The 23,038-nt window shown below is 44.7% G+C and overlaps 1 protein-coding gene across 1 annotated transcript in view; it reads left to right on the top strand.

Annotated features, from left to right (window-relative positions):
- Window positions 1-16,379, top strand: part of LOC149435773 (urotensin-2 receptor-like) — a 16,446-nt gene extending 67 nt beyond the window's left edge. The window contains exons 1-2 of the mRNA XM_089662448.1: window positions 1-212; window positions 11,557-16,379. The exon at window positions 1-212 is cut by the window's left edge and continues 67 nt beyond it. Coding sequence (XP_089518574.1) covers window positions 11,645-12,760 — 1,116 coding nt within the window. The 5' untranslated portion in view covers window positions 1-212; window positions 11,557-11,644 and the 3' untranslated portion in view covers window positions 12,761-16,379. The remainder of the gene's footprint in view (window positions 213-11,556) is intronic.
- Window positions 16,380-23,038: the final 6,659 nt, after the last annotated feature.

Here is a 23,038-nt window from a genome sequence, read left to right as displayed (position 1 = left end):
GCCTCTCCAGATGCTGCATTGACATCCCCAGGTATCACACAGCCATCCCCAGGGATCAGACAGCCATCCCCAGGTATCACACAGCCATCCCCAGGGATCAGACAGGCGCAGAGAATTCACAATGACACCAACTGTCAGCATGCAGCAGCCTAGAAGACAGAGGGCAGACTGGACAAGTTGTTTCTCCCATTCTGGGACCCCTCAGCAGCCAGGTAAGCAGAGATGCTACAGATGGGCATAGTGTATCAAACAGACCACCTGCAATGACTACTGCTGCATGAGCCCTCCCCACCATTGGGTCCCTATACATTGACAAGGGTTAACTCCCCCCCCTGCTCCAATCATCTGCACAGCAATAATGGGTCCCTGTGGCCATTCATTCATCCTCATTATTACGCCTCATGCGGGGCTCTTGCGCCGTCTCTGGGGCTCTTCAGAGGTCATCGCTTTAGGTCTCATTTGAATTCATTTGGAGGAGTTGGGGGGGTCAGTAGGGGTGTACCCTAATCTTTGCCAGCTGTGATTCGCTGACGTTGACTATATAAACACTGCCACTGTCTGCACACAGAGGGTTCATCTGCAGTCACCCTGACCCTGGCACTCATGGAACACCTTGCTGCATTCTCGCTGTAGCTACATGCACACGGCGCATCTGTAGCGATTCCCATTCACCACTGCAGCGCTTCGCATTCGTCGCAAAGCGTCTGCACCAGATGTAGTCTCTGTCCTAAATGGGGTAGGGGGGAGGCACACGGTGCATACACATGTAAGCGGTCTGAAATGACAGACACAAGGGGGCTGATTTACTAAAACTGCAGGGTGCAGAATCTGGTGCAGGTCTGCAAAGAAACCAATCAGATTCCAGGTTTTATTTTCAAAGCTTATTTGAACAAGTTGAAGTTAGAAGCTGATTGGTTGCCATGCACAGCTGCACCAGATTCTGAGTGCTCCAGTTTTAGTAAATCTCTCCTATTGTTTATGAAAATTGTTTAGACAGGCAATAGAGAGATACAAAGTAACATTGTTTATAAACATTGATCAGAGAGGCGATAGAGAGATACAAAGTAACATTGTTTATAAACATTGATCAGACAGGCGATAGAGAGATACAGAGTAACATTGTTTATAAACATTGATCAGACAGGCGATAGAGAGATACAGAGTAACATTGTTTATAAACATTGATCAGACAGGCGATAGAGAGATACAGAGTAACATTGTTTATAAACATCGATCAAACAGGGGATAGAGAAATACAAAGTAACATTGTTTATAAATATTGATCAGACAGGCGATAGAGAGATACAAAGTAACATTGTTTATAAACATTGTTCAAGCAGACAAAAAAAGATACAAAGTAACATTGCTTATAAATATTGATCAGATAGGCGATAGATACAAAGTAACATTGTTTATAAATATTGATCAGATAGGCGATAGATACAAAGTAACATTGTTTATAAATATTGATCAGATAGGCGATAGATACAAAGTAACATTGTTTATAAATATTGATCAGGCAGGCAATAGAGAGATGAAAAGAGTAACATGGGGGGGGGGGGTGCTAAAACTGCAGGGTGCAAAATCTGGTGCAGCTCTGCAGAGAAACCAATCAGCTTCCAGATTTTATTGTCAAAGCTTAACTGAACAAGCTGAAGTTAGAAGCTGATTGGCTGCCATGCACAGCTGTGCCAGAACCTGAGTGCTTCAGCTTAAGGGTCGGTTCACACCATAAAATGTAATCCAGATGCATTTCTGCATGCGCATTTTTGCCACATTTTTGGCATATTCTGGACTGTTTTTGATGCATTCCGGTGCATTTTTTCATGCTTTCATTTTTTCCACTTTCTTTTTCTCCAATTTAAATAGGACATGTGCTTTCCAGTGCATTGTTGGTGAATGCCAGTGCATTTTTGATGCATTTTACTGCATTCCAGTACAGTTCTGTGCAGGAAAAATGCAGCCTGTTCTTTTTTTTTCTGCAACCGGAACGCACTGGAACTGCAAGCACTGATGTGAACTATGACATTGACCACCATGTAACCTACTTTCTGTGCGTTTTGGATGCAGAAAAAAAGCAACTGAAGCGCATGTCGTGTGAACTGGTCCTTAGTAAATCTCCACTATTGCTTATGAAAATTGTTCAGGCAGGTGATAGAGAGATACAAAGTAACATTGCTTATAAACATTGTTCAGACAGACAATAGAGAGATACAAAGTAACATTGCTTATAAACATTGTTCAGACAGACAATAGAGAGATACAAAGTAACATTGCTTATAAACATTGTTCAGACAGACAATAGAGAGATACAAAGTAACATTGCTTATAAACATTGTTCAGACAGACAATAGAGAGATACAAAGTAACATTGCTTATAAACATTGTTCAGGCAGGCGATAGAGAGATACAAAGTAACATTGTTTATAAACATCGATCAGACGGGAGATAGAGAGATACAACGTAACATTGTTTATAAACATTGTTCAGGCAGACAATAGAGAGATACAAAGTAACATTGTTTATAAACATTGATCAGACAGGCGATAGAGAGATACAAAGTAACATTGTTTATAAACATTGATCAGACAGGCGACAGAGAGATACAAAGTAACATTGTTTATAAACATTGATCACACAGGTGACAAAGAGATACAAAGTAACATTGTTTATAAATATTGATCAGACAGGCGATAGAGAGATACAAAGTAACATTGTTTATAAACATTGATCACACAGGTGACAGAGAGATACAAAGTAACATTGTTTATAAATATTGATCAGACAGGCGATAGAGAGATACAAAGTAACATTGTTTATAAACATTGATCAGACAGGCGATAGAGAGATACAAAGTAACATTGTTTATAAACATCGATCAGGCAGGCGACAAAGAGATACAAAGTAACATTGTTTATAAACATCGATCAGGCAGGCGACAAAGAGATACAAAGTAACATTGTTTATAAATATTGATCAGACAGGCGACAGAGAGATACAAAGTAACATTGTTTATAAACATTGATCAGACAGGCGATAGAGAGATACAAAGTAACATTGTTTATAAACATCGATCAGGCAGGCGACAAAGAGATACAAAGTAACATTGTTTATAAACATTGATCAGGCAGGCAATAGAGAGATACAAAGAGTAACATGGGGGGGGGAGTTACTAAAACTGCAGGGTGCAAAATCTGGTGCAGGTCTGCAGAGAAACCAAGCTGAGTGCCTCAGCTTAAGAGTCGGTTTACACCATAGAATGTAGTCCAGATGCGTTCCGGATGCGTTTCTGCATGCGCATTTTTGCCGTGTTTTTGGCACATTCTGGAGTGTTTTTGGTTCATTCCGGTGCGTTTTTGATGCTTTTTGATGCATTTTGCTGCGTTCCAGTCCAGCTCAGTGCAGGAAAAATGCATCCTGTTCTGTTTTTTTCTCTGTAACCGGAACACACTGGAACTGCAAGCACTGATGAGAATTATGACATTGACCACCATATAACATACTTTCTGTGTGTTTTGGATGCAGAAGAAAAGCAACTGAAACGCATGTAGTGTGCAACAGTTGCAAGTGATGCTAAAAAACCCCCAAAGTATCCAATATATCGTATGATATTTCCGGATGTCGGTTGGGGTCGGTGGGCTGGTCAGTTTTCGCAACTTTCATTGCAATCTTTATCTAATTGGCATGCTGGGATTGAAAGAAAAAACTCTGTGGTTTAGGAATGCTGCCCGTCGTGGCATTGCAGGGAGCTGGAAAAATGCTGATAAGAACACGCAGCAATATTCTGAGTCTCATTTTTTATTGGAAATCATCACGTCGGTGTGGAAGTCGATGGGCATCGCTGTGCTCTTAGTGGAGGTGCAGCATTCTGCGGGGGGGGGGGGGGCCCACAGGGTGGAGGCCTCTTGTGTGAGCCCACCCTGGTGCAGGTCCCCCAGGCTCCTCTCATAGTCACCAATGCAGATCATGGCTGGTTGTCATTCAGAAGACGATCTCATTTAACTCTTAGCTTTCTCAATGCTTTAGGTGGACTTTTTTATGTGAAATGCATGCTCAGTATTGTGTGTGTCAGCGCAACGCCCCCAGGTATTTATTACCCCTCCCAGAGATCACAGCACTCCCCTCTGAGAGATCACAGCACTCCCCTCCGAGAGATCACAGCACTCCCCTCCCAGAGATCACAGCACTCCCCTCCGAGAGATCACAGCACCCCCCTCCCGAAGATCACAGCACTCCCCTCCCGGAGATCACAGCACTCCCGTCCGAGAGATCACAGCACTCCCCTCCGAGAGATCACAGCACTCCCCTCCGAGAGATCACAGCACTCCCCTCCCAGAGATCACAGCACTCCCCTCCGAGAGATCACAGCACCCCCCTCCCGAAGATCACAGCACTCCCCTCCCGGAGATCACAGCACTCCCCTCCGAGAGATCACAGCACTCCCCTCTGAGAGATCACAACACTCCCCTCCCAGAGATCACAGCACTCCCCTCTCCGAGATCACAGGACTCCCCTCCGAGAGATCACAGCACTCCCCTCCGAGAGATCACAGCACTCCCCTCCCAGAGATCACAGCACTCCCCTCCCAGAGATCACAGCACTCCCCTCTGAGAGATCACAGCACTCCCCTCCGGGAGATCACAGCACTCCCCTTCGAGAGATCACAGCATTCCCCTCCGAGAGATCCCAGCACTCCCCTCCCGGAGATCACAGCACTCCCCTCCCGGAGATCACAGCACTCCCCCCTGAGAGATCACAGCACTCCCCTCCCAGAGATCACAGCACTCCCCTCCAAGAGATCACAGCATTCCCTTCCAAGAGATCTCAATACTCCCCTCCCGGAGATCACAGCACTCCCCTCCGAGAGATCACAGCACTCCCCTCCCGGAGATCACAGCACTCCCCTCCGAGAGATCACAGCACTCCCCTCCGAGAGATCACAGCACTCCCCTCCGACAGATCACAGCACTCCCCCCTGAGAGATCACAGCACTCCCCTCCCAGAGATCACAGCACTCCCCTCCGAGAGATCACATCACTCCCCTCCGAGAGATCACAGCACTCCCCTCCGAGAGATCTCAATACTCCCCTCCCGGAGATCACAGCACTCCCCTCTCGGAGATCACAGCACTCCCCTCCGAGAGATCACAGCACTCCCCTCCCGGAGATCACAGCACTCCCCTCCCGGAGATCACAGCACTCCCCTCCGAGAGATCACAGCACTCCCCTCCCAGAGATCACAGCACTCCCCTCTGAGAGATCACAGCACTCCCCTCCCAGAGATCACAGCACTCCCCTCCCAGAGATCTCAATACTCCCCTCCCGGAGATCACAGCACTCCCCTCTCCGAGATCACAGGACTCCCCTCCGAGAGATCACAGCACTCCCCTCCGAGAGATCACAGCACTCCCCTCCGAGAGATCACAGCATTCCCCTCTGAGAGATCACAGCACTCCCCTCCCGGAGATCACAGCACTCCCCTCCGAGAGATCACAGCACTCCCCTCCCAGAGATCACAGCACTCCCCTCCGAGAGATCACAGCACTCCCCCCCACACTGCCTTTGTCTTCTTTCCCAATTAACAGGACCTTCTTTGTTCAGGTTCATCCATTTCCTGGACTAAGATGCTGGTTCGGGGGTGATCTAATGATGTGGTCCTGGTGCCTGTGCTGTTCTTGGTTGTATTCACAAATGTCTGACACAGATCAGACCCTGCTGCAGTCTCTCACTTTGTGATTTGCTACAAAGTTACAATGTAGTCTGATCACTGGGGGAGGGGAGACTGGGGAAATGCTTCCTCCTGCCTACTACTAAGTTACAATGTAGAGTCTGATCACTGGAGGAGGGGAGACTGAGGAAATGCCTCCTTCTTCTTCTACAACGTTACAATATACAGTCTGATCACTGGGGGAGGGGAGACTGAGGAAATGCTTGCTCCTCCTTCTACAAAGTTACAATGTAGAGTCTGATCACTAGGGGAGGGGAGACTGAGGAAATGCTTCCTCCTCCTTCTACAAAGTTACAATGTACAGTCTGATCACTCGGGAAGGAGAGACTGGGGAAATGCTTCCTCCTGCCTACTACTACGTTACAATGTACAGTCTGATCGCTGGGGAGGGGAGACTGAGGAAATGCTTCCTCCTGCCTACTACTAAGTTACAATGTACAGTCTGATCACTGGGGGAGGGGAGACTGAGGAAATGCTCCCTCTTGCCTTCTACTAAGTTACAATGTTTCATTCTGATCACTGGGGGATCACTGCTAGCATCATCTCATCGTGGAATGGAGCACAAGGATGGCTTTTTAATGAGAAAAGATAGAATTTTCTGACCAATAATATTGTCCCTGTATATGTTTCCTAGGCTGTGATAATGTCACCTGTCTGCTGCAGGCAGGAGGGGAAGCATTTCCTCAGTCTCCCCCCCCCCCCTCCCCAGGTTGAGATGAAGCAGGAGGAAGCATTTCCTCAGGCTTCTTTCCCCCAGGCTGAGATGTCATCAGTCTGCTGCAGGCAGGAGGAAGCATCTTCTCAATCTTCTCCCCCCCAGGCTGAGATGAGGCAGGAGGAAGCATTTCCACAATCTTTTTTCACCCAGGAAGTGAGGATGTCATCAGTCTGTTGCAGGCAAAAAGAAGTATTTACTCAGTCTCCTCTCCCCCAGGCTGAGATGAGGAAGGAGGAGGCATTTCCTTAGGCTTCTTTACCCCAGGCTGAGACAATGTCATTGTTCTTCTGCAGGCAGTAGATAGCATGTCCTCAGTCTCCTCTCCTGCAGGCTGAGTTGAGGCAGCAGGAAGCATTTCCATGGACTTCTTTCACCCAGGCAGATAGGATGTCAGCAGTCTGCTGTCTGCTGTCTGCTGCAGGCAGGAGGAAGCATTTCCTCAGGCTTCTTCCCACAGGCTAAGATGATGGCATCAGTCTGCTGCAGGCAGGAGGCAGCATTTACTCAGTCTCCTCTCCCCCAGGCTGAGATGAGGCAGAAGGAAGCATTTCCTCAGGTTTCTTTCCCCCAGGCTGAGTTGATGTCATTAGTCTACTGCAGGCAGGAGGAAGCATTTCCTTAGTCTCCTCTTCTCCAAGTGACCAGAATGCAACATTGTCATTTTGTAGCAAGCTAAGAGGATGCAGTAGGAATTTATTCTTTTAGACGTGTAAAATCACTAAAGGTAAATTGTAGGTTGTTTTTAGCTCTCCTGCAAACCACTGCCAAAAATGCAACGTGTTTATATACATATATATTTTTACTGACGTAAATCCATATTTTTCTGTTCAATGTGCCTATACACACAGGTGCACAGAAATGCGTTGTGTATAAAAGGCATACAAATCTGAGTTGCCGGTTAGTCATTTACGCATGTACACGTGCAGATACTTGCAAATAGATGCATACAATTGAACTGCATTCTTGAAGCTAGAATTTATTTAACGCTTGTATGAGCAGATAGACGCAAAATAAATGCAAGAAATTCCTGCCAGGAATACTGATGTTCAAACATCTGCACTATGTGCAAGTACCCTGATAAGTTGGTGATGCAGTGCAGTCAGTGTATGGAACAGACCAAAGACCCCCTATCAGGGGCGAACTGACAATTCATGGCGCCCCGGGCAATAGGGGACCATGGGGCCCCTGTGTCCTTGCCCAAACTCAAAATACACCCAAAAAAGCATATGAAAGGTACCAGGGGCATTTCATGGGGCCCCCTACTGACCCTGGGCCCTCGGGCAGTGCCCGAGTTCTCGAATGGTCAGTCCGCCCCTTCCCCCTATCAGAGCAGAGTCTAGGGTGTGGTGGTCAAATGCCAACCAAAAGGATTCTGAAGACTTGGCCAGGGATCTCTGGTACAGCTCAGAGATTCTTTTTCAAAGAAAAGATTAGAGGTGGGAGAGACCTTATAGTGTAGTACAGGAGTCTCCAAAAAGGGGCCAGTTTACTGTCCTTCAGACTTTGGGGGGGCAGTCTTTCAGTGTGAGAAAATGACCAGGCATCGATTGGAGAAAACACTGCCTCATCACTGGTATTAGTGGAAGGAATAGTTCCCCATCATTGGTGTCAGTGGGAGGAATAGTGCCCCATTGTTGGTACCAGGGGAAGGAATAGTGCCCCATCATTTGTGTTACTGGGAGGAATAGTGCCCCATTGTTGGTACCAGGGGATGGAATAGTGCTCCATCATTGGTGTCACTGGGAGAAACAGTGCCCCATTATTGGTATCAGGGGAAGGAATAGTGCCCCATCATTGGTGTCACTGGGAGGAATAGTGCCCCATCATTTGTGTTACTGGGAGGAATAGTGCCCCATTGTTGGTACCAGGGGAAGGAATAGTGCTCCATCATTGGTGTCACTGGGAGGAACAGTGCCCCATTATTGGTATCAGGGGAAGGAATAGTGCCCCATCATTGCTGTCATTGGCAGTAATGGTTTACCATTGTTGACATCTGTGTGAGGAATAGTGCCCCATCATTAGTGTTAGTACAAGATATAGTTCCCCATCATTGGTGTCAGTGGGAGGAATAGTGCCCCATCATTAGTGTTAGTATGAGATATAGTTCTCCATCATTGGTGTCAGTGGCAGGAATATTGCCCCATCATTGGTGTCAGTGGCAGTAATGGTTTACCATTGTTGGTGTCCATGGGAGGAATAGTGCCCCATCATTAGTGTTAGTACGAGATATTGTTCCCCATCATTGGTGTCAGTGGGAGGAATAGTGCCCCATCATTGGTGTCAGTGGGAGGAATAGTGCCCCATCATTAGTGTTAGCACGAGATATATTTCCCCATCATTGGTGCCAGTGGGAGGAATAGTGCCCCATCATTAGTGTTATCACGAGATATTGTTCCCCATTATTGGTGTCAGTGGCAGGAATATTACCCCATCATTGGTGTCAGTGGCAGGAATATTGCCCCATCATTGGTGTCAGTAGCAGTAATGGTTTACCATTGTTGGTGTCCATGGGAGGAATAGTGTCCCATCATTAGTGTTAGTACGAGATATAGTTCCCCATCATTGGTGTCAGTGGGAGGAATAGTGCCCCATCATTGGTGTCAGTGGCAGTAATTGTTTACCATTGTTGGTGTCCATGGGAGGAATAGTGCCCCATCATTAGTGTTAGTACGAGATATTGTTCCCCATCATTGGTGTCAGTGGGAGGAATAGTGCCCCATCATTGGTGTCAGTGGGAGGAATAGTGCCCCATCATTAGTGTTAGCACGAGATATATTTCCCCATCATTGGTGTCAGTGGGAGGAATAGTGCCCCATCATTGGTGTCAGTGGCAGGAATATTACCCCATCATTGGTGTCAGTGGCAGTAATGGTTTACCATTGTTTGTGTCCATGGGAGGAATGGTGCCCCATCATTTGTGTTACCACAAGATATTGTTCCCCATCATTGGTGTCAGTGGGAGGAATAGTGCCCCATCATTTGTGTCAGTGGCAGGAATATTACCCCATCATTGGTGTCAGTAGCAGTTATGGTTTACCATTGTTGGTGTCCATGGGAGGAATGGTGCGCCATCATTAGTGTTAGCACGAGATATTGTTCCCCACCATTGGTGTCAGTGGGAGGAATAGTGCTCCAAGGTCCAGATATAGGAAGGCAAAGGGCTGCATCTAGCCCCCGGGCTGCAGTTTGAAGACCACTGGTGTAGTAAATTGATTCAGAAACAGAGGAAAAGGCTTCAAAAAGGGATACAAACCATACCGATTAAATCCACAGTAAGAGGAAAAAAGATCAAATTAGCTTTACATCTGAGACTGTGGTCACCCAGCGCGGAGAGGAACACGTAGCTTTCCAAGTTCATGGGTGGAGAAACCCTTTCTCCATGCAGGGTCACTTTGGTCACTCTCTGTGTCTCAGGGGTTGCCATCCTGGGTACTCTGTGGGGTCCTCAGGCAGGCAAACGAATCAATAAGCAGAATCAGCCCAAAAAGCCTGTTTGTAATCCGACCGACAGAAGCAGCCAAAGTGGTTTTTCTAAGGATGGGCATTAGTTGTATGCTTCAAAAACATCCAGTTTCTTTTTTTCACCCTTCACGGCAGACAGTTTAACTTGTACACACAATTTCCAATCATTTCAACCGTGCTTTAGGCTGGTTCTAACCTAAATGGATGATATCAGACATGTTGTGCAAATTTTATACACAGTTTGCATCTAAACCAGCCTTTCCCAAACTTTTTTTACCATAGAGGAACCCTTGAAATAATTTTCAGGTCTTGGGGAACCCCTGCAAAAAATGAATTCATCTGGGATCAATGGAAAGAATGTTCCTTACATTGGTGGCCAGTCGAAAGAATCAAATCCTTACAACAGTCAGAACACCAAAGTCAGCTAAATGTTCATTGGTGTCATACTAATGGTTCTGCCATTTGGCGTTAGACCTGGAACTATGGAGGCACCGTCATATAGGAGGTCAACCTGCCACAGCTCAAGGAACCCCTAACCACCTCTTGAGGAACCCTAGGAGTCTGTGGAACCCTGGTTGAGAATCCCTGAGCTCAACGTACAAAATGGTACAAAATGGTACAAAATGGTACAAAATGTGAAATTCAGAAAAACATATAGCTCAGGAACTTTCCATACTCTAACAGTCAGCCACATACTGTACACAAAATAGGAGCTGTGGGTGGCTACTCGTGTTCCTCAGCAGGTCCTAGATGGAGGGAAATATACCATATGACTCCTGTTGGCTCTACAAAGAGGGCAGGCATAAACAATAAATTACTGAGAGAAGCAGGTTTAGCAGATTTGTATATTAAAAGCCCTGCCAAGTTTATATAGTGAAATAAAAAGTGGTAGTAAGTAAAGTTGAGAGACCTAAACATCTCTGGAATTATTAATGATTGAACTGTTCATATTGCAGAGAGTGTGTCTCCCCTTTTATGTTAGATAAAGGAATTTCTACCCAGGGGTGTATTTATCACAAGGAAGACAAGGCAGTTGCCTAAGGAAGCATTTTTCAGGGGGGGGGGGGGGCAGCACTGCTCCTCAAAAGAAGCGACGGAAGAAGGGACACACATGGCATGAGAACCTGGTGGGTTCCGAGAGAGGTTGCGGGTTACATGACAGTGTATGCACAGCCCGAATCTCGTTCCTGGGGATGTCTGGAGCTGTGAAGGTGAGGGTCTTTTTCTCTCTCGCCATGGGGGATGGGAGCTGGTGTATGGCGGGCAGTGGTAGCGAAAGGCTCACTCGGGTGGGGCCAAGGGTGTTGTTGGTCAATGTCAGGCTCTCTCTGAGGGGGGCACCGATTTGTGTGTTGCCTAGGGCAGCACAAAACCTAAATACACCACTGTTCTACCCCTGTATACGTGTTTGAGAAAGTGATCGGGATCCACCAAAGATTCCAAAAAGCTCTTTAGAAACAAAGTTTAACAAATGCCATGTCTACCCATATGGTGCCTACCTCTGATCTAGAAAAACTTTCATTTCTACTCTACTAGTTCACATTGGAGTTTACTAGATGACAGTATTGGCAAAGACATTTAGACTGCTACAGCAAGCCATATGCATCTGAACATGCAATAATTGACTGATTTTTTTTTATTTCTTACAGAAAGTTCTCTGAGGAATATTAGTTGAGGTGCCTTAAAGTTTTCCAGCTAACCTCCAGCAGAAGCAACCATCTACCTTCATACAAAAGAATGTCTTTTCATGAAGAACCTCAAGGAAGATTATCCATGACTACAGAAATGCCCCTGAAGACCAATGCAACTACCCCCTTAAACACAACTTTGGATCTCCCGCCATCTTCAGGTGCAATGGAGGACATGATAGCCACATTCACAATCGGGGTAATCTTATCCCTCATGTGTATAGTAGGAGTTGCAGGAAATGTGTACACTTTGGTGGTTATGTGTCAATCCATGCGCACGGCAGCTTCCATGTACATCTACATCATCAACTTGGCCTTGGCCGATCTCCTTTACCTACTCACCATCCCTTTTATTGTGGGAACTTATTTCATCCAGGAATGGTATTTTGGGGATGTTGGTTGCCGCATCCTTTTCAGCTTGGACTTCCTGACCATGCACGCCAGTATTTTCACCCTCACCATAATGAGCACTGAACGCTATTTTGCAGTTCTGAAGCCCTTGGACACGGTCAAGAGATCTAAGAGCTATCGAAAGTGCATTGCTATAGTTGTCTGGCTGGTATCACTACTCCTAACTTTGCCCATGTTAATCATGATTAAGCTGGTGCACAAAGACAACAAGAGCATTTGCCTGCCCATGTGGAGTAAGGTGTCCTACAGGGTCTATTTAACAGTGCTTTTCTGTACAAGTATAGTAGGTCCTGGGCTAATCATAGGCTACTTGTACATTAGACTGGCTAGGACATACTGGGTGTCACAAACTGCCTCCTTCAAGCAGACCAAGAGGTTGCCTAACCAGAAGGTTCTGTATCTAATTTTCACGATTGTCCTGGTCTTCTGGGCCTGCTTTCTCCCTTTCTGGATTTGGCAGCTTCTTGTCCAGTACTACGAATCTCTTCCTCTAACCCCCAAAGCCAACAGGAACATCAATTATATAACCACATGCCTAACTTACAGTAACAGCTGCATCAACCCATTCTTGTACACCCTCCTCACCAAGAACTACAAGGAATACCTGAGGAACAGGCAAAGGTCATGGAGCAACAGTGGTTACTTCAGGAACCGTTTTCAAAGGATCTCAGGAAGATCCATGTCCACCAGTAGCCAGCAGTGCACTGAGAGCTTTGTCTTGGCTCAGTGTCCTGGGGGCAACAACAGCTCTTAAGAACTTTAATATAAGATTTCACAGGGACCAGTAAGAACCTCGATGTGCCAAACGGCTTCGAAATATCCCAATACGTGTATATTGTAAATGTTTTATCAGATATAGATTTAATTATGTAAATGAATGATGCTTGCAGAAAGGATGTTCAAGTGTCCTTGTGTATGTGATGCCAAGAAAAGACCATAGCTATGAGACAATGAAGATGCAGTTACTTATTTGAATTGTATAAAAAAAATATATGAGATTTTCATTTGTGATATAGCACTGTGTTGTCTGACTTTTCTAAAAATTGCAGATGTCAACATGGCTACATTCTCACAACCTGCTTCCTTTCCCTTGCTGTTTTAAGGTTTTCCTTACCTTCTTCCTTGTGTTTGTTCTCCATGATCTCCTAAAATATAAATGTTTTTGTTTAATGTGGTGCTGCTGAAAAATAGTTACCACCATTGGTTAATGTTTACTATATTTCTACCAAGAAAAGGACTTGGTTCGGGGGTTCCAGACTCTAAAGGACTCTTGGGTTTCTATTAGACCTCAACGGCTTGCTCCTAACTTTTTTCAGAAAGGGATGTTGTCATAGGTGAGTGGAACGTTCAGAATTAAGACTTGGTTGAGTATTTATTGGAATATTTGATGGAGTTCCAGTACACGTAGCACAAGCCTGACGTGGTGTGGCAAACAGCAATTAACTGACAAAACACGGAGGTCCAAACTTTATCTCGTGCCTTCAAGGGAGCTTCAAGCCAAGTGTCACAAACTCATGGAGACATATTGGACCTGCAAGTTGACCTTGTATGCTAAACCATGCACAGTGTTGTATATGAGTCTTGTAGCGGTTGTGCATGGTCCAGAGTATTGGATGCATCAGACGAATTCATCTAATTGTTCTCCGTTCTACAAATGGATTTGTCCAATTGTAACCCACTCTACTGGAAATCCATTCACAGGGCGTTTGTTGAGCAGAACGCTGAACGTGGTTGTAGACTGGCAATGATTTTCAGGATGGACAAACCTTCCAAGTCTTTAACAAGATCTGGATATCTATGGACCTTTCTGTTTTCCCCATTTAAACAGGAACGAAACTTCCATTCCATACAAAAAACAATTGCTAAAAGGAGGAGGAAACAAATTGCAACAGATTGGGTTTCAAAAATGATAAAGGCAGATCTCTTTTGAAAATATGGTTCTACACCCATGACTGTCCTTTAGTCAAATCAAGAAGACCTCCTTTTATCTTCCGTAGCCAGGAAAGACTCTTCTGTGGGCCCTGCTGATTGTAATTTAACTTTGTTACTAAAGGTTCATTTCTCAGGTTTTGGAAAGAATGATGATGGGCAGGTGCTTCTCAGATCCAGGATGCTTCTCAGATCCAGGGCGCATCTCAGATCCAGGGTGCATCTCAGATCCAGGGCGCATCTCAGATCCAGGGCGCATCTCAGATCCAGGGTACATCTCAGATCCAGGGCGCATCTCAGATCCAGGGTGCAGGGCTTATGACCAAATTCAGGAAGACGGAAGTCATTGTAATTGTGTGATATTAAAATTAGAGGGATGCACACATGGGACTGATCCAAATATCAGCAGACATCTGGGGTTCAAAATTATAAAACGCCTGGCTCGTTCTCTATAAAGGAAACCTGTCATTCGCAAACCAATCACAATGTGGTGGAGCAGTGGTTCTCAACTACCGGGCCTGTGCTTTCCTCCTACCAGGCCTCCCAAAGCTGCAGATCCCCTATGCTCCCACAGAGCCTCCCAACTCCCATAGTGCCCCCCAACCTTTCCCAATGGACTGCAAAGTCCCGTAGTCCCCATAGAGTCCCTCAAACTCACATAGTGAGTTCCAACCTCCCTCAGTGCCAGCCACCAGCCTACTGTAGAGCCTCCGGTCATCCATAGTGCCCCCCAACCTTACACAATGGACTGCAAAGCCCTTTAAGCCCCCATAGAACCCCTCAAACTCACATAGTGAATTCCAACCTCCCGCAGTGCCAGCCCCCAGCCTACTGTAGAGCCTCCAGTCATCCATAGTGCCCCCCAACCAGGGGTCGACTGACCATTGGGGAACTTGGGCACTACCCGAGGGCCCGGGCTCAGTAGGGGGCCCCATGAGATGTCCCTGGTACGTTTCATAGGCTTTTTGGGGTGTGGTTTGAGTGTAGGTGAGGACACAGGGGCCCCAGGATCCCCTATTGCCCAGGGACCTCATGAGTTGTCAGTCCGCCCCTGCCCCCAACCTTTCACAATAGACTGCAAAGCCCCTTAAGCCCCCATAGAACCCCTCAAACTCACATAGTGAATTCCAAGCTCCCGCAGTGCCAGCTCCCAGCCTACTATAGAACCTCCAGTCATCCATAGTGCCCCCCAACCTTTCACAATGGACTGCAAAGCCCCTTAAGACCCCATAGAACCACTCAAACTCACATAGTGAATTCCAACCTCCCGCAGTGCAAGCACCCAGCCTACTGTAAAGCCTTCAGTCATCCATAGTGCCCCCAACTTCCAACAGTGCCTCCCAGCCCCTGCAACTTCCCTCCTACCAGGCCTCCAGAAAGCTGCAGATCCCCTATGCTCCCACAGAGCCTCCCAACTCTCATAGTGCCCCCCAACCTTTCACAATGGACTGCAAAGCCCTTTAGCCTCCAATAGAGCCCCTCAAACTCACATAGTGAATTCCAACCTCCCACAGTGCCAGCCCCCAGCCTACTGTAGAGCCTCCAGTCATCCATAGTGCCCCCAACTTCCAACAGTGCCCCCAGCCCCTGCAGCACCCTTCAGTCTCCCACAGCCCCCCTGAAAAGTCTCCAACCTCCTGCAGAGACCCCCAGCTTCCTCCAGAAACCCCATTCCCCACAGTTTTCCCAAGCCTTCTTCAGAAACCTCATCCCCTACAGGGCCACCAAGTCTACTGCAGAGTCACCTAACCCCCCATAACTCCCCCCAACCTCCCTACATAGCCTTCAAGCATTTTAATACATATTTTGCAGAAAGAAAGGAAAAAAAGCACGTTTTAGACACTACCCCAGGGTACATTTAAAATTGACAATGTAACAAAAGTCTAGAGAGGCTCCACTTACATACATTTACAATTACAGGGACTGCTGCAAGTCCAAGAGCTCCTTTTTTTTGGCGATAAGTGGAACTGGAAGTCCCATTTGATTGTTTATCAGCAGTTATATAATTGAATAATGTAATGCCATTAATTGCTCATCACTTCCCTACAGTACTGCATGGTTTTTCCGTACGGGAATTAGATCCATCATTGCTATAAGCGTATGTGTTAACCCTTCGGGGCCCAGCAGTTCCAAGCATGGCGATGTACCGCGTCCCCATTCTGTGTGCCAAGTTGTTAGATTTGCTGCTTACCCGCTCAGCTGTCATCAGAATATCCTACTGTGGAGCCAACTGCTCACCTGACCCGTCTCAGATCTCACTGCAAGTTAAAAAAAAAAGCACTTTATTCCTCACTAGAAACACTTTATCAGCTCACCAGGCTGCTCACCTCGCAGGATAACGAATCAACACTGTGGAATAAGTCAGCACTTTATAAACCTGAAAAAAAAAACAGATTACTATATAAAATATCATTTTAAACAGATTAAAAATCTAGTGGACTGTGTCTCTTTATCTGGTTATTGGTCCAGCATTTTCTGTGTGTTCTGGGTCAGGCAACGGCTGCATTTTTAAACACTCACTATTATCCAGATGGAAATTCATATCATCTATCAAAAGTAATAATTTCTCATTTATTTTATTTACTTTTTATTTATTTCATTTTGTACTGCTTTTCTGTTATATAATAATAATAATTATTATTATTATTATTATTATTATTATTAATATCAATAATAATAATAATATTTATTTATTTTATGGATCTGTTTATTTTACTATTCTATTTTATTATTATTTTATGGATTTCTTTGTTTTATTTAACATTAATTAATTATTTTTTTTATTGAATTTTTACTACTTTTCTTTTATATAATAATAAGAAGAATTATTATTATTATGATTAATATCAATAATAATAATAAGAATTATTATTAATATCAATAATCATAATAATAATATTTATTTATTTTATGGATTTATTTATTTTACTATTATTTTATTATTCTTTTTATGGATTATTTTTTTATATTTAATTTTAATTAATTATTTATTTTTTATTTAATTTTGTACTACTTTTTTGTTATATAACAACAATAATAATAATAATAATAATTCTTTTTAATATTAATAATATTTTTTTAATGGATCTATTCATTTTACTATTATTCTTTTATGGATTTCTTTGTTTTATTTAATTTAATTATTTTTTATTTATTTCATTTTTTACTACTTTTCTGTTATATAATAATAATAATAATAATAATTATTATTATTAATATCAATAATAATAATATTTATTTATTTTATGGATCTATTTATTTTACTATTATTCTATTTTAATATTCTTTTATGGATGTCTTTGTTTTATTTAATTTTAATTATTTATTTATTATTTATTTAATTTTTAACTACTTTTCTGTTATATAATAATAATAATAATAATAATAATAATAATAATAAGATCAATAATAAGAATAATAATATTTATTTTATGGATCTATTTATTTTACTATTATTCTATTTTATTATTCTTTTATTGATTTTACAGATAATCATGGAATTTATTTATGTATTTATTTATACATTTATTTAATTTATTGATTTATTTGATTAATATTATTAATATTATTAATTTTTGCTATTCTTTTTTATTCTGATTTTATTTTACAGATTTATTTATTATGGAATTTTTTTTTTTTTTTTTACTTTTAATTTAGGCATTTATGTTCTAATTTTATGGGTTTAATTCATGAATTCATTGACAGTATGTCATTTACTTTATTTATTTATTTAAAATGTTTTAAAAATGCCTTGGTAATATTCTTAAAGTAGATGTAAACCCTAGCTGAATGACATTTAATTTGCTAAAAGCATTGTGTGTCATAAACAACTGTTTATTTTAATAAAATACATGTTCTCATCCTCTTCAACAATGGCGGCACGGCATTTCTCAGGCCAGGTTTCCTGATGGTGACCTCTGTGTGTTGAAAAAGGCCACTTGTATTCTATATTGGTAGCCAGGGGCGGACTGACCATTCAAGTAGTCGGGCACTGCCCAAGGGCCAGGGGCCGTAGGGGGCCCCATGAAATGCCCCTGGTACCTTTTTATAGGATTTTTTGGGTGTGCTTTGAGTGTGGGCAAGGACACAGGGGCCCCATGATCTCCTATTGCCCGGGGGCCCCATAAGTTGTCAGTCTGCCCCTGCTGGTAGCCCATGTGACAGGGTGACAACGCAGGAGTGAAATTGGGAGACAGAGATAGGGGGTTGTCACCCTAAAACAAGAAGTGCCTGAACAAGGAGTGCTTTAATGAAAGCTGCAGATTTAATACAACTAAAAATGACTTTTTGGATGATAATGACACGTTAAGGATGATATGAGATTTTAGTGGCTGGGTTTACACCTACTTTAAGTCAATATTTAAAATTAGTTGATGGGAAAAATGTCATTTTAATTCCTCATTTCTTTTCAGTAATAAGTAATGGAACATCAGCACTGTTACTCTACAAATGCACGGCACCGTAGTGTGCTCTGCCTCCAGCCGCCAGTTCCTGCGTGGTGACGTCGCACCGGTGACCAGAAGCAGATGGCACTGTGTATGAGGAGGCCCTGAGGGGCACCAGGGCTGGGCGGGAGATGGAAGAGCAGAGTGAGGGGAGCCGGGGGGGAGCGGCCGTGAGACTCCAGGAAGGGAGCCAGATGAGTGATATAGACAGCACTGATGGAGCAGAGGGCTGTCAGTGGGATGAAGCATTCCTTCCACTGGCACCAAAGATGAAGCACCATTCCTTTCACTAACACCAAGAATGGTGAACCGTTCCTCCCACTGACACCAAAGACGAAGCACCATTCCTTTCACTAACACCAACAATGGTGAACCGTTCCTCCCACTGACACCAAAGACGAAGCACCATTCCTTTCACTAACACCAACAATGGTGAACCGTTCCTCCCACTGACACCAAAAACGAAGCACCATTCCTTTCACTAACACCAAGAATGGTGAACCATTCCTCCCACTGACACCAAAGATGAAGCACCATTCCTTTCATTAACACCAAGAATGGTGAACCATTCCTCCCACTGACACCAAAGACGAAGCACCATTCCTCTTACTAACACCAAGAATGGTGAACCGTTCCTCCCACTGAGACCAAAGACGAAGCACCATACCTTTCACTAACATCAAGACTGGTGAACCGTTCCTCCCACTGACACCAAAGACGAAGCACCATTCCTTTCACCAACACCAAGCATGGTGAACCGTTCCTCCCACTGAGACCAAAGATGAAGCACCATTCCTTTCACCAACACCAAGAATGGTGAACCGTTCCTCCCACTGACACCAAAGATGAAGCACCATTCCTTTCACTAACACCAAGAATGCTGAACCGTTCCTCCCACTGACACCATAGATGAAGCACCATTCCTTTCACTAACACCAAGCATGGTGAACCGTTCCTCCCACTGACACCAAAGACGAAGCACCATTCCTTTCACTAACACCAAGCATGGTGAACTGTTCCTCCCACTGACACCAAAGACGAAGCACCATTCCTTTCACTAACACCAAGAATGGTGAACCGTTCCTCCCACTGACACCAAAGATGAAGCACCATTCCTTTCACTAACACCAAGCATGGTGAACCGTTCCTCCCACTGACACCAAAGATGAAGCACCAAGAATGTTCCTTACACTTGTGGTCAGTGGGAAGAATTACCCCCTTATAGATAGCTAACAATATCAATGGTGTCAGCGGGAACCTATCTGAGAGGCGGATATTGCTCGTTGCTCAAGGAACCCCTAGCAACCTCTGGAGGAACCCTGGTTGAGAAACCCTGATCTGTACTTTAGACAACTATACAAAAATGGAGAAAAACACAACAAACACTCAAATTCCATAAACAAATGAATAGTTCCGGTGGTTATTACAATAAATGAATAATATATAACATATCGATTCATTTTGCTGTATGAAATTGGTGAAAATGTTGAAAAACTAGGGCTGAAAATTTGCTAAATTTTTATATCTCTCCATATCAAAAATCAAGTATCACTAAAACCATTTATCATTTTGGATGGAGGAGGGTTGGTGCCCACAGGGGCGTATCTACCGTGAGGCAAACAAGGCATTTGCCTAGGGCAGCAATTTTTAGGGGGGCAGCACCGTCCCCCCATAAGAAGGGACCTTTTGAGCATCAGAGGGGTACCTTCGGTACTCTTGCAGTGGCCCGGACAGCAGGAGGATCGATTGTGGGGGAGAGCAGTTGCAGAGCAATGTTCCTGTACCTCTCCCTCCAGCAGCTGATGAGCCAGGACCAGGGGACAGCCTGGAGCAGGGAGAGGAGAAGTGGAGGAGATGAAAGAGCCCAGAGGAGGTGAGCTGTGCTGTGTTCTGTGGGATCTCCCTGCCTCCCTCCCTACACTCAAATCAAAAATCTCTGTGTATCCCCAAAGAAAAGTAAATCTTTCACCCTTGAAAGTGCAAATATCATAAACCTTTTCTGCAATCCTTCCCCAAAACTCAAATTCTACCCCAAATCTCCAAGATAAATCCGAAGAAATGTCCACAATGCAAAGTCCACAAAATGTCCACACTATTCAATCTTCCAAAGGTGATAAGTATCCAATTAGCCACTTCAATCCAAGATACCTCAAAAAAATGTAAACTAAATATAGTGCATTATCTTTCAAATAATATGATAATCTGTGATGTCATGCAAAAACACTCGTGACAAAAAAAAAAAGGAGATAATAATATATTTGTAAAATAAAACAAAAATTATAAATATAAATAGCTCAAATTATACAATATTATAAACAATGTGTGTTTTTTGTCACGAGTGTTTTTGCATGACATCACAGATTATCATATTATTTGAAAGATAATGCACTATATTTAGTTTACATTTTTTTGAGGTATCTTGGATTGAAGTGGCTAATTGGATACTTATCACCTTTGGAAGATTGAATAGTGTGGACATTTTGTGGACTTTGCATTGTGGACATTTCTTTGGATTTATCTTGGAGATTTGGGGTAGAATTTGAGTTTTGGGGAAGGATTGCAGAAAAGGTTTTTGATCCCTCCCTACACTGACAGATCGTATGGGACTGCACACACACCCCCCCCCCCCCCTCCTTCCTGCTGCCCGGAGATCAGCAGCCCTTGGAGGAGGTGTGTGTGCAGACCCATACGATCTGAGAAAGAGAGAGGGAAGAGAGGGAGGGGGGAGAGAGAGGGGGGGTGAGAATGAGAGAGGGGAATGAGAGAGGGGGGTGAGAGAGGGGGAGGAGAGGGGGGGAAGAGGGGGGAGAGGGAAGAGAGAAAGAAGGGGGAAGAGAGGGAGGGGGGAGGGGGGAGAGAGAGGGGGAAGAGAGGGAGGGGGGAGAGAGAGGGGGTGAGAATGAGAGAGAGGGGAATGAGAGAGGGAGGGGTGAGAGAGGGGAGAGAGAGGGGGTGAGAATGAGAGAGGGAGAGAGAGAGGGAGGAAGAGAGAGGGGGAGGAGAGGGGGAGAGAGAGAGGGAGGAAGAGAGAGGGGAGAGAGAGGGGTGAGAATGAGAGAGGGGGAATGAGAGAGAGAGGGGGGAAGAGGGGGGGGATGGGAGAGAGAGAGAGGGAAGAGAGAGGGGGAAGCGAGGGAGGGGGGAGGGGGAGAGAGAGAGGGAGGGAAGAGGGAGAGAGAGAAGAGAAAGAAAGGGAGAGAGAGAAAATCATATATACATACACACACTTATTGACTCTTGCATGAGGGGAGGGGGGGGGGGCACAAAATGTTTGTGTTGCCTAGGGCAGCACAAAATCTAAATACACCACTGGGTGCCCACATGACCCTTACCCTGCTACATTGAACATATTAAAACTTAACAGGAGGAGCTAAAATGCCCCTTTTCTCCACACCGGTGACACAGGTTTGGCTGATCAGGATATAAAATAATCATCCTATCCCTCCCTATAAAAGCGGAGGAGGGCAGGTGACGGATAATGTTCCCTTCCCTGGCCAACCTAACTGTCACCAACCAACCCCCAGTCCAGATGTTGCGCTCATCAAGAATTTTATCTGGTTTGGTCAAAACCTCCCCATAATGTCTCAACCAGAGCTCTAGGTCCCAAGCAGGAACAATCTCATTACTGAGGATGATGGTTATCTTTTTCACTGTTGACCTCTATGAGACAGCAACTGGTGCCAGACCTTCCCATTTGGGGCTTGCCCTGCACTGAGCCTCATATCGTTCCCAAAACAGGACAAGACCCTCTGGCTTGGTGAAGCTTATGGTGTACCCGGCTCCCAGCTACATGCATGAGGACATAGAGATCATTTGACCTGAAACCCATTTCCAAGATCAAATCAACCACCACATGCCTTGCTGGAGGGATTGCACAATCTTCTCATTTAAGCATGATGACATTTCTCCTTGGACCCCCAGCAGAGGCCAGAGACCCAAGACCAGACCCTGGGGAGCTCAAAATGGTGGTTTGTGGGGGAAAAACCCACTTTGAAGTGGAGTTCCCCTTTAACTGCAGCCCTGGCTTGATGACATTACCGAGAGCAGAACCTACAACCTGAGCAAAGGTAGGCTTATCAGGGCCAAGGCCCCACACTGATACAGCACTAGTCCACACAATACTATTCACAGATGGATCTGAGTTGGTAGGATTGTCCTTCACACCTGCACTGGTAGGATTGTCCTTCACACCTGCACTGGTAGGATTGTGCTTCACACCTGCACTGTTAGGATTGTCCTTCACACCTGCACTGTTAGGATTGTGCTTCGCACCTGCACTGGTAGGATTGTCCTTCACACCTGCACTGGTAGGACTGTCCATCACACCTGCACTGGTAGGATTGTCCTTCACACCTGCACTGTTAGGATTGTGCTTCACACCTGCACTGGTAGGATTGTCCTTCACACCTGCACTGGTAGGACTGTCCATCACACCTGCACTGGTAGGATTGTCCTTCACACCTGCACTGGTAGGATTGTGCTTCACACCTGCACTGGTAGGATTACCTACCAGCAATGATGCGGCACTATTCCTACCACTGACACCAATGATGGGGCACTATTCCTACCACTGACACCAATGATGGGACACTATTCTTACCACTGGTACCAATGATGGGGCACTATTCCTCCCATTGACACCAATGATGGGGCACTAT

Source organism: Staurois parvus, unplaced genomic scaffold, assembly GCF_062004578.1.
Source record: "Staurois parvus isolate SC_StPar_1 unplaced genomic scaffold, SC_StPar_1.0 ptg001477l, whole genome shotgun sequence".
NCBI classification, from domain to species: domain Eukaryota; kingdom Metazoa; phylum Chordata; class Amphibia; order Anura; family Ranidae; genus Staurois; species Staurois parvus.
This window is presented reverse-complemented; position numbering and strand designations above follow the sequence as displayed.